We start from the raw sequence: 12,910 nt of genomic DNA, 5'->3' as shown, positions 1-12,910 counted from the left end.
GATATTGAGGTGATTCCAATTGATTTGGAAACTAGACTCCCGTAGCTTTCTACCCATATCTGGCACGTTTTCTGATTCATTGTGAGCTGTCCTGGAGAGTCCGTTGAAGTTGATAGACGTGCACAGGAATTCTCCCGATTTAATCCGGATTTTCAAGGGCTTGGATATTCTTGAAATTCTGCCGAATTTAGATCTTCTTCTCCATATTGGACTTGGTTTGGACCTCTCCTTCATGGACTAGGCTTCGAGGAAAGATGGAATCTTGATCAAGACAGGAATCCTGAGTAAACAAGGGTTTCCAACACTCAGCACAATTTCAACACCAAATTATTCAAATCCGAAAATACTATGTATTCTAATAATAAAAACTACATATTTCTAAATTAAGCAATTATTCTACACTAAACACAAATATAAAGCTAAAACAACTAAATAGGAGTTAACAAAGAGTAAATAAAGGGTATAAACATATTAAGAACGTCACACTTTGTGCTCCTATCAACACCTTAGATAGAAAATAAACTATAAGAATAAAAGGAACAACCTTAGCTTTTGGGTAAAATAGGAATTTTTTTTTCTGAACTAAAGACAATTTTGTCATTCATATAATCATCACACGCTATAATAGGCCATTTCATATCTTGTCGCTGCCATTGAAAGTAGTCAAGAAGTTAAGTGGTAGTACCCATTAATGATACATAGAAATAGATCTACTCATTGTAAAATCAAATACGTAGAGATAGCTTTGGTACTACTCTAGTATCGCTAGACATACTTAGAACTACCATAAAATTTAGACTCACACGCCGAGAGGCGCATGAGGCACATAATGTGATCAAGATCCTAATAAAAGGAACTTATTGTAATAGAAAACTAGAAAAATAAAAATAGCAGCCTAAAGTCCACAAAAGAACTAAACCTAAGCCTAAAACAATTGATCCTAGCCCAGCAGCTTTAGACAGTCGCCGGACGAAGGTGGGATTTCGTGGTTGGCTGCCGACTTAGAGAGAGAGAGAGAGAGAGAGAGAGAGAGAGAGAGGAGGGGAGGGGGTAGGGTAAGTAATAGTTAGTTTTAGTTGTTTGGATTGCTCAAATTTAGTGTTTTTTTTTTTTTTGGAATCCAAGGACTAAACGACAGCCCTCACGCTATAACCATTAATGAAACCTCAGAATACAAAGGGGGGACATTGTGCCTAAACCTCATACTGTAAGAACACCCTAAATTAACAATAGGCATGTCTACAAAATCTATGTATTCTAACAAGCACCATTTAGCAAAGAGTGCATCATTAGCTACTCTATTTGCTTTACAATTTTTGCGACATACCGGAAAAATACCGCTCATGCAGAGCCATAAGTTACAATATCTATCAGCTTTCCGGCTATGATGCCACTGGGAATAAACAGTGGCCCTAAGTTTCATCTTGCCACTAGAAGGCTGCGACCATTTGACGAAGCAAGAAACTCGCCACCTCATTAGAACAAGCATGGTACGCTGCGTGCGCTTACCAGGACATAGCCCACCAATATCCACTACTGCTAAAAAACAAAAAAGCAAAAACAAAACAGAGAACTGGTATAGCCCTCCCTCAACCATTAGAAAATTAATGATCTCATAAAGATTAATGATCTCATTCAATATAAAGTGGTAATATTGTTTGTGTAATGAAGCTAGACCTTTTTTTTTCCCCAATAATGAAGCTGAACATTGAAGTTAGTAGAGGTGTCTTTGGTACAGGTTCTGTTTGGGGAGATGAGGGTTGTGTGTGTATTGGAGTTCTAGCAGTACTTGTGAACCCACAAAGATGCGAGTTTCTGGCTTTAGCACATGGTTACATCACTTACACGTCTGTATTCAAGCAGGGTTCAATCGGTTAGCAATTAGCTTGCACATAAATAATTCAAAATGTATATTTAGCTCATTAAGTCTAAGTTTGAAGTAGTCTTCTATAAATTAGGGTCACAAGTTAAAAATGTTTTTTTTTTTAGAAGAAAAGGAAAATCACAACGCTAGGGCAGCCAGTTTGATAAGAATATAACTGAAAAGCGCTGAAAGCTTGAGGAGGGTAACTGCCAATCCAAACACAAGTTAAAAATGTAGGTTTATCTTAATACATTTAGCGGGACTTATTAATGATTAGAAATAGATCAATCGGGATGTATTTTTATGATTTTGTAACACAAGCAAAGGTCATGATCTAGACTCGAGGCAATTGATTTGTAGTCTCTATCTAGATCTTCTTTTGTCTTGCATTTATCAATTTTCAAATGTCGTTTTTTTCGTTTAGTAGTTGTACATATTCGGATTCCTTGGGATTAATAGTCGCGCTATAGCCGGGTGAAGAAAAAAAAAACAAGCAGATTGCAATAGCCGCGCCGCACCCATATATAAAACATACATAGAAAAAAAATAGTATCAATAAGCTGCATCATGAACCAATAGAACAAAATAATCATGATAGAAAAGATAGCTGAAAAGTTGTGTATGAATTTCATGCACAACCATGCAAAGAGCATGCAATGCTGCTCATGACTGACAATGCGGATCCCCACCAGTTTTTCATTGGATCTTTCAATAAAAAGTAAAGTTACCTAATCTTCGCAGACATATGACTCGAAAATTTTCATATGAAAACAATCAAGGATTTTTTCCCCAACTCATAGCAGTTAGCAACATATAGCATATTGCATATAGTTTTTATAAATTAAGAAAAAAACATTAAAAAGATATATTAGGTTATTCAATCTAAATTTGTAGCAGAATTCATTAAAGAGTAAATTACATAGTAACACATAACCAAATTTACAAACACAAAAACCCACTTTCAATAATTTTTAAACAATAAAGGACACAAGCCAAGCCCACCACCAACAAAGCCCAGACCTGACTTTAAATTTCACTCTGAAAAGACGAAAAAACCTAATTATACAACAAAATTACGAAACATGTCATTGAGTCCAACACTTAATTTCAGATCTAATTCTCTCTCTCTCTCTCTCTCTCTCTCTCTCTCTCTCTCTCTCTCTCTCTCTCTCTCTCTCTCTCTCTCTCTCTCTCTCTCTCTCTCTCTCTCTCTCTCTCTAAAGACGTCGACGACGGCGACATGATGACGTGGAAGACGACGTCGACAATGGCTGGACATCAACGACGACAACGGCTAGACGCTGACAATGAACGCCCGAATGCGAACGACAGCTAGGTCTCGTCAATGACGCTAAGATCCTTCCCGATTCTTCCGACGCCCTGCCAACAATCCGAATCGGGCCAATCTAGATGCTCGACGACCATGACGACTGCTACTGAACCAAGGCTGATCCAGATGCTCAAAGCCCAATCCTATCCATTCTGAGGTCGATGAGTTCCATCGCCTAATCTAGCGGCAGCTAGCTTTTCTCTACGCATTCCTCTGTTTGGTTCCCTCAGTGGTTCTTCGATTTTGACTACATCAACTGGTTTTGTGCTTTTTCTTCGTTTATTGCGGTGTTTTGGTATTGTGGAAATTGAAGTTTCAATTAGTATTGGGCTGTGTGGAACTGGAGGGGTTCTGTTTTGCTATGTGCTTTAGTATTGTAGCAATTGATTATGATTTTGATTAGCTAGCTTCAAAATCCTAGATCTGGATGAGTATGAGTGATGCTACTGTCCATTCGGTAGTAGCACCAGCTATTCAGTGGTCAGTAGCATAAGATTTCGTATCGCCATAGTAACAGCTTTGTTTGGTTCTGAAGAATTGCCGGAAAAATTTGTAATAGCACTATCAGTAGCATAAGATTTCGTATCGCCACAGTAACAGCTTTGTTGAGTAACACCTTCCTACTCAGTAGGAGCACATTTTTGTCGACAGTAGCACACGTGGACAGTAGCAGCACGTTTTTGTCGACAATAGCACACTTGGACAGTAGCAATAGTAGGATATGTAATGAATGGTAGTTTGGTAAAAATATAATGACAGATGGCATGTGGACATTAAATTGTCTTAATTTGTTAATTTTTGTCCTTAAATGTGTAAGATAATGAGTAAATTATGTATTTGTAAACTGAAATTTAGTTAGTAACTAATATGTAGTTTACTATTCATTAAATTAGGTTCACAAGTTAGAAATGTTACATGAAACATTATCAAAGTGAAGGGTAGATTCATTTTGATAGATTCAGCTGGTCATAAGTGTAAAACCGTATGAGCATTCAAACGAGGATCATAACACAAATAACATAAGCATGTTCTACACTTTAACCAAAATATGAACTAATCTGAATTGCCATAGCGTTCATTTGGCTTGAGAATTCTTCGATGCTTATGTTATGTTGTTCTCTAAGTTTATATATCGTATATGGGCTGAATATCTTATCATAGAGAGAGCAGGGACCATCATCTTGTATTTATACTATTACCATCCCCTAAGAATCCTCCCATACAGAAATTCCTTAGCAGACAAGTAATCCACTAACATAATCCTTATGTATTACTGAATACCCGAGAAAACAAACTTTTTTTCTTTTTTTCTGAAGATAAGCCTAGAAAGGCACCCTGTGGGACACTAAACTCAAACCTGATAGTATAAGGACACTCTAAAACAATATCAAGAGACCCTGTGTTGAGGTAGAAATTGAATGCGGATCTAGGAGCTTGCCGTTGTTGGGCTTGGTGATCCGATCTTCCCCTTTAGGGTTGCGAGACTAGGCCCAAAGTCTTCCTAAGATAGACTTTGTTGTGATGGAGAGGCTCCGAGCGTGTAATATCAATACTGAGAGGACTTAGTAGTGCGCATGGTGTGGGAGCTAGGATCTTGCAAGTGTAACGGAATGCATGCTCATCAAATGTAGGTGAGGGATTATAAAATATGGTGGTGGTGATCTAGAGTGTGTCTGAAGGTGTTTAGAGGATGGGTATGGTGGTGGTGATCTAGGGTTGGTTGAGCATGAGGGGCTTGGTAGCGGCTTTTTTTTTTTGCGTGTGTCTGTTTTCTCAAGCCCACCATAGCTCCCTTTAAATAAAACTGTAGGTTGAAGCCTAAGGGTAAAACGTGACCCGTGACTCTCTAATTTTAGCAAAGGTCAGAGTCCCCTTTCTCATTGTCATCGTTCGAGCCTTAAGCTAAAAAAACGTAAAGGTGGCAGTGGTTCTGAAGCATCCCTTCTCGATTTCTTACCAAGCTACTTTTGGCTAACGGGTTCAAACAAGACATGGCCTTGGGTTTGCCTTAAGCTTATAAGGTGAAAGTTGTGGAGGCAGGTGCTCAGGTCTAAGGTGACTTGGTCTGAGGTGATCTGTGAGGTGTGAGGTTAGCATCCTATGTCTAAAGACATTGGGTGATGAGATGATGAGATGAGGTATCCGTTACATGCCTATGCGCGGGAAGCTCAAATTCAAGTTTGATCCTCGACTCCCAAGACGTCTCGGACACTTGACATTTGGCCTCTATAGGCCTCGTAAAACTCCTGTGTCCTTCCACACCACAACCCACTAGTAAGCCCCATTTTGGCCTAGTGTCTTGGGTCCACGTTTGGCCGCGTGCCATGAGATGGGTTACACACGATGCTTGTGTGCAACTGTGCTTGGCGTGTGTTGAAACATGTATGAAATGGGACGGGCATGTGGTTATTGGTTATTGAACCGTGTCCATGAGAAACCACATGGCATGATTGGCTTGACTCCCTCGTCCTAAATAAAGGGAGGCTTGGGCCTAAACTAACATGTCATGGTAGGCTTGGGCATAAACAAGCATGTCATGGCGTGGCTAGGCTTGGGCATAAACGAGCATGTCATGGCATGGTAGGCTTGGGTATAAACGAGAACGCCATGCCTCCTTAGTCCTAGATCCTAGATAAGATAAAGGAAGTAGGCTTATGCATAGCCGAGCGTGGCCTGACTCCCGGATGGGCCTTGTGTAGATTCGGGCGTGTCATGCCGTGTGCCTTTCGTGACCTCCTTTCGCACCAAGCCTCAATTCGCTCGAGCCAAACGATCCGGACGTGGATGATACATGCCTCGTATCAGATTTAAGCTTGATCATTGAACTCAAGACTTACAATAAAGACAGTCTTACATTTTTGGGTATCAACACCCTGCATCACTTAAATATTCTAGCAAGAATTATTTAGCAAATAACGCATCATTAGCTATTCTATTTGTTTTGAATGAAACATGGTGATATAACAGAAAGTTAAAGCTCATATAAAGCTATAAAATATTTATCTATCTACTTTCCCATTGTACTCGAATTTCACCCTGCAACGAAAAGGTGTGACTATTTAACGAAGCAAAAAAACTTGCTGCCTCGTTGAAACAGTCATAACTCGTAACAAGGTGCATGCCACTTCCTACATTTTTTTTTTCTTTTGAAATGGAGTTTCATATACTTGCTCGACGAGTGGTCAAACAAGGGTTGGGTCAACTCAACTCATCCTCCTTGAGAAGGAAGTTTTTTTACCGCTTAAAAAAAACTCTACGCCGGAGTAAAACCAAAGGGCAACAATAATAAAAGGGGCAGCAAATCAGTTTCAAAAACTTGTACACACAAAAAACCGGAGCCGGAACATCCGCACCACGACGGAAATGGCGAAGAACAGAGCAGAAGAGTTAACCGAAGACGAGAAGAAGGCCTTACGAGGCAGCAAATTCGCTCCTCTCCCATCTCTACCTCCTCCTCGATCCCAACCCAGGTAATTCAATTCCTGATTTTCTAGGGTTTTATTTTTGTGGTTTCTGCTATTGATTATGTATACATATACATATACGTGTGTGTATCTATAGGTTGGCTCATCCAGGGGGTCCGTTGACGACGAATAAGGCGGCGGCGTTGGCGAAATTTCTAGAAAGAAAGCTGCAGGATCCGGATGGATTGGGCTCCATGAATCCACAGCTAGTTGAGCGCGCTGTTCTGGACGCTAAACGCACCGTTTTTGCAAGTGAAAACCCTAAACTTAACTCAAAATGTAGTCTTTGATTATTTTGATCGATATTTTGTTAAAGATTGGATTTTTTTTTGGGACATAAAAAGGTGCAGCCTCTAATTCTCAAGGAAGAATACGACATGTCAACTCCTTTGGTGACTCTGAGTCTGAGGTGATGTTAACTTTTCGGATTTGTTTTCGCTGTTTCGAGTTTGAAGGTTGTATTTTTGAGTGGTTTTTGATGTTATGGGTACAAATGTGCAGGACCCTCTTCAGGAGGAAGTAGAAAATGTGGGAATCTCTGAGCCTAAGAAGAAGAAAAAGAATAAGAAGAAGAAGAAGAACAAGCAAAAGGTTGCTACTGAGAAATGTGCCATTGATGGGTATTTATCATTTACTTTGTTTCATTGTGTTCTCCTTGTCTGTTTTGCTGAATTGGTGCCGAATTCTTATGTGGTGCAGATAGTGGAGGACAATGGGGGTGCTGTGGTCAAAAAGCCGAAAAAGAAGAAGATAAAATTGTGACAGGAATATACTGTGATATACTTTTGGTGCCTGGAAGTGGATGGTGGCTTCAGAAAGCTAGTTGTGGAAGAAGTTTGTAGTTGATGGCTTGTATACCACATCATTTTGCCAGTACAAGGTACAGAAAAACACTTGAATTCCATTGGTTTGTACTACCTTTAGCCATTAGAATCAAGGGCAGCAGAGTATACTTTCTCCATTGAGACATGTATTACTAGTTTCTCAGTTAGATGGTTAAGAAGTGTTCCTCATGTTTGTGCTTGTAGAATCTGATACTTTGTTTAGGGGCAGTTAAATCATTTGATCTCTAATCACTTGCTAGAAATGTTCGCAAGTGTTCATTCTTTGCAGTTATGTTTTCGGTAGTTGCTTTCATTTTCATTTGACATAGCTGACCTTGATAGTGTCTTTAGGGAGTCTAAAGGGGAGAGGAGGGAGATGAGGGATATTCTTTTGTTGGTTTGGGAATCTGGAAAAACCATTTCAATGCTTTCGATTGTCATTCCCATATCATCATGTCGGATTTTAGTGTCCAGAATAACTATTAAATTCTGTAGGTGGGTAGAAATAGACTAGAACGTGAAAGGGTATGGAAGAGGAAATAAGAATAGAATTTACAATCAGAAATGAAATAACTACTGACTATTGGTCTTGTGAATTTTCTCTACATTGTTAGAAGTCGCAAGCTTGAAATGAATCAGTTATACCCAATCCATATGTGAGAGTAGTAAGTACACACATTTAGAACCCTGTGATTTTGAATTATTATGCACTCGAAAAAGTAGAAGTTGTTTAATCTCTTTGCTTATAATTTTAGGAAGACCTCAGGTTTGGAATGTAATTCAAACTTTTATCATCAGCATGAATAGATGTTGCTGAACATGTCAAAACTCAGTTGAAGATTTCTTGCTTCAGACATCTTAGGCTTTATTTGTCACATTACTTATATGACAGGTAAGTTGCAGTAGAAGGGTGGCCTTTTGTTTCTGCTCAATCCTATTGCACTGCAGTTTTTTAGTGCAGAAGATGATAATAGCTCATGATAATTGGATTTAGTGGAACAAGTGTCTCTTAACATTCTTGGCATTTGCGACGTAGATCTTCAAGCTCAATGCAAAATCTCAGGGTGGATAGTGGGTAGTACCTTAGTTTTCATTCACAATAGTATACATTGTTGCCTGGCAAATACTCTCGCAAAAACTCTACATCTTTTTCAGACGCTTAAAATCTAAACAAAGTAAATCTAATCTAGTTCAGGGGTTTAGCTGGAAGAGTAAAACTCAAAGCATCATTTGCGGCCAGCTTTGTGCAGTGTAGACTCCCAAGCTTCCAGTGCTCATGCATATTTTCTATGGGATGCATAAGAACTTTTGGGGAGACACCATTACTGAAAAGAAGGTTCACTTGACTAGTTGGAATATTTTGTGTAAGCTCAAGTGCAAGAGGGAGGCTTAGCTATAGAGGCTGCTGATTTAATAAAGCTTGTTGATAAGCCATGCAAGTACTTGAACAATGTTTCATTGTTAGACCAATCAAAACTTGTCTTAGCACATGGTTTAGTGTTACTCATTGTGCTCATCCTATGATTCCTGCTCACCTACAAGGTTTCATTTTCTTACTAAAATGAAGCAGATTGCTTTGGGTGTTTCTCCTACCTTTAATTTGCCATTTCAACACAGACTCGTAGGGATTACATTCTAAAACCTGGTGCTCTTCCTAACTCATTAATAGTCTTGGGTTTGGTTTTGAGGATCATAGTGCTCGCTTAAAGGAATACTAGATTCTTTGTTATACCATAACACTAGTTCATTTGGCAAGCAATTAATAAGATGAGGTTTGATAGGGGGCATATATGGGGCAATTCATGTATCCATGATTTGTCATCTAATTGAAGATCATATTCAAGCAGCAAGTCGTCTTGCTAAAGGCTCTATGAACAACTTCATTCAAGATCTTGCTGTGAAATCATTTGATGCTCAATGCAACCCAAGATAAGGTTATTTTGGCATCCTCCTCTAGGGTGGATCAAGACAAATTCAAATGGGCGTGGAAAAGTGATTCTAGTGTTGGTAGTTATAGAGCTATTTTTCGTGCTTGTCCTTCAAATTTAGACATTCCCAGCTACATTGCAGCAGAGGTGACGTTAGTGAGTAAAGCTATCGAGTTAGCTAGGGTAATTCTGTAATGCAAGCATATATGACTAGACGTAGATTCTTCTCTTGACAATTAAGGGTCGAGTGGAGGAATTCTTTGCACCGTATTTCAAAGTCATATTATCTATCTACCAAGATCTTTGTGCAATATAGACTGACAGTCTTCCTGTGCTCTTGTGTAATTTTTCCATCGGATGAATAATAACTTTCGAGAGACACCAATACTAAAAATTTCACTTGACTAGTTGGGAAATTGTGTATAAGCTCAAGTTGCAAGAGACGCTTAGCAATAGAGGCCGCTTATGTAAATAGAACATGTTGATAAGCCAAGCAAGTACTCGAACAATGTTTCATTGTTAGACCAATCTAAACTGTTTTGTCACATGAGCTCAACTTGCAGTCTCCTTTTACAAGATTTGCTACTCCGAAAATGAAGATTTTTCGAAACATTCGAGAGAAGTGTGACTTCTGATATTACGACTATGCATTACCCTGGAGAGAAGTATATGTTGCTGAACCTATCAGAACTCAGTTGAAGATTCTTTTTTGATATATCCTAGGCCAAATTGGTCACCTCGATCATTTGATATGAAGTTGCAGCAGACATTGGAGCACTCTAGAACTTTTCATTTCTCTAAAGGAGGTGATCTAATTCCTCTTGAGGCTGTTTTTTCCATTTCTAGAATAGTTGATTTTTTTTATCTATCTGCATGTATGATTTTCGGACAATTCATGATTGACCTTTTAGTCGTCATAATCTTTGATCAATAAAACTATCTCTTTTCTACTTTAAAAAAAAAAAAAAAAAACTCAACTTCCTCGTTTAAAGAACGTATATTCAATGATATTGATTTAATACATTATTGTGAATTCTTAAAAACTACCCCTCCTTATATCTATCAATTGCTATCGCATTCCCTAATCTGATACAAGTCCTCTCGGACTTATTGCAAAACTTCTCTAACTTCAGGGTTCATCTCTTTTAACGTAACTAGGAATCTCTTTCTGGATTGGATTTTATCTCCCCCTCTAATTGTTTGAATATGGATGGTCTTCTTATATTTTAACTTATCAAAGAGGAGCGATCCCTCTACCAACTTTCATGGTCTTCTTTTATATATATATATATAGCCTTTCTCGGCTGCGGACGTCAGCACCAATGGTTTTGGTGCGAATTTTCATTTTTGCACCACTTTTCGATCGAATTTCTTCATCTCCACCGTCTAGTATCTAGATAATATTATGTAGATCATCTCTGCAAAATTTCAACCAGTTTGATAATCGTTAAAGCTCTCAAAATTTCGTTTTTCTGTTATAAACATGAACAGTTCATGTTTGACAGAATTCAGTCCGTTTGAGGGCCTTAAAGATTACCAAATTGACTGAAATTTTGCAGAGATGATCTACACAATATTATCTAGATACTAGACGGTGGAGATGAGGAAATTTGATCGAAAAGTGGTGAAAAAATGAAAATCCGCACCAAAACCATTGGTGCAGACGTCCGCAGCTGAGAAAAATCCTATATATATATATACACACAGAGCTTCTCAGCTGCGGATGTCCGCATTTATTTTTACGGTTGCGGATTTCCACTTTACACTCATTTTTCAATCGAATTTTCACATCTCCACCGTCTAGTATTTAGATACTAATGTATAGATCATCTCTGCAAAATTTCAGCCAATTTGATTATCATTAAGGCACTCAAAACTGGCGTTTTTCTGTTATAAACATGAACGGTTCAAGTTCGACAAAAATATGTTCATCGATTGGTTTAATCGAGTTTAAGTGTCTTAATAATAACCAAATTGGCTGAAATTTTACAGAGATGATCTATACATTAGTATCTAAAGACTAGACGATGGAGATGTGTGAAAATTCGATTAAAAAATGTGTGTAAAGTGGAAATCCGCATCTTAAGAATAAATGCGGACATCCGCACCTGAGAAAATCTGTATATATATAGGGGTGTTCTGAAGCGGACGTCCGCACTGCCCTAAAAGTGTGGACGTTGTTGATTTCTCCACGATTAAGCGTCGATCACGCCGTTTCTTCTTGCTGACGGATAGCAGACCTTGATACTCTTGCTGGTCAACTCGATGGCGACAAGTTTGAAGCCAACCTTGATCGCTCTTCAAGTTTTGGGTGAGTTGTTGCCTAGACTTTCGTTCCAGAGATCGCATTGACCTTCTTCTCATGATACTGTCGTCTGGGATGCCTCTGATGTTCATCCGACAAGAGAAGAGCCGGGTAGTGCGGACATCCGTCTTGGAACGGCCCTATATATATATATATATATGATTTTTCTCAGGTAAGGATGTCTTTAACTTAGCTATGGTGCGGATTTCTTAACCGTTCAATATTTTAGATTATCTCTGCAAAATTTCAGCTAATTTAGTAATTGTTAAGGCATTCAAAACCGTGATTTACAATTAAGAACACGAATGGTTCAGGTTTAACATATGCAGTGGCGTAGCCAGAAATGATCACTAGAAGGGTCAGTGTTTAGACAAGAATACTAAAATGAATAATTTTTATTAAATAACAAAAAATGTATAAAATTATTACATCAATACTTGAAATGTCATCTTTTAAATATTTTTCAAGAAAAACTTTCATATTTCCAAGTACGTATTGTATTGAATTACACTGTTTTCAAAAAAGGAAAAAGAAAAAAGAACAAAATTACGCTAGAAATGGTTAAGAGAAAATGATAGAACAAATAAATTGTAAACGTAAGTAAATTGTAAATCATGTATTAATTAGAGTAAAAAAGACATAGGTGATAGTAAATCTGTATAGGAGAACTTCTCTCCACATTGATTAGCAATATATGTATTTAAAAAATGATAAAAATCATGGGATAAGAGCTTATTTGTCGCATGGGTGGAATCTTACCCAGATTAAACAAGACTTGGAAAAATGTAGGCAATAATTAATATAAAAACAACTATCAAAAGGTCCAAATATTGTCTTGAAGTGTATATATATATTGCCCCAGTCTTCACAGGAATCACAGCTTTGCAGCCTTTGGCATGAATGTCAGAGGGTTCAATTGAACCCTCTCACCCCATTGTGGCCACGCCACTGAACATATGTAATCTGTTCATTGATTTCGTACATTTTTTAGAACTTAACGATTACCAAATTAGCTGAATTTTTGCTGAGATGATCTACTCATATACACCTAGATACTGAACGATTAAGATGAGAAAATATGATCGAAAAGTTGGTCAAATTAAAGAAATTCGCACAATAGTTAAGTTAAGGGCATCCTTTGTGGAGAAGGGTTGTGTGTGTGTGTGTGTGTGTGTGTGTGTGTGTTCTTTCAGAT

General features: G+C 38.2%; 1 protein-coding gene across 2 annotated transcripts; it reads left to right on the top strand.

Annotated features, from left to right (window-relative positions):
- Positions 1–6,517: 6,517 nt before the first annotated feature.
- Positions 6,518–7,702, top strand: LOC101301960. Of its 2 annotated transcripts, none has more exons than XM_004296769.1 (5): positions 6,518–6,664; positions 6,756–6,910; positions 7,003–7,067; positions 7,160–7,249; positions 7,358–7,702. In XM_004296769.1, the coding sequence occupies exons 1-5, from the start codon at positions 6,558–6,560 to the stop codon at positions 7,418–7,420; spliced, it is 480 nt and encodes a 159-aa protein (XP_004296817.1). In that variant the 5' UTR covers positions 6,518–6,557; the 3' UTR covers positions 7,421–7,702. The 2 variants fall into 2 exon arrangements, with proteins under 2 accessions (XP_004296817.1, XP_004296818.1); XM_004296770.1 differs by having other exon boundaries at positions 7,160–7,278; positions 7,358–7,585.
- The last annotated feature ends 5,208 nt before the right edge of the window (positions 7,703–12,910 follow it).

Source organism: Fragaria vesca, linkage group LG4 (assembly GCF_000184155.1).
Source record: "Fragaria vesca subsp. vesca linkage group LG4, FraVesHawaii_1.0, whole genome shotgun sequence".
In the NCBI taxonomy this organism is placed as follows: Eukaryota; Viridiplantae; Streptophyta; class Magnoliopsida; order Rosales; family Rosaceae; genus Fragaria; species Fragaria vesca.
The sequence above is the reverse complement of the archived record's forward strand: the minus strand, read 5'-3'. Positions and strand labels throughout refer to the sequence as shown.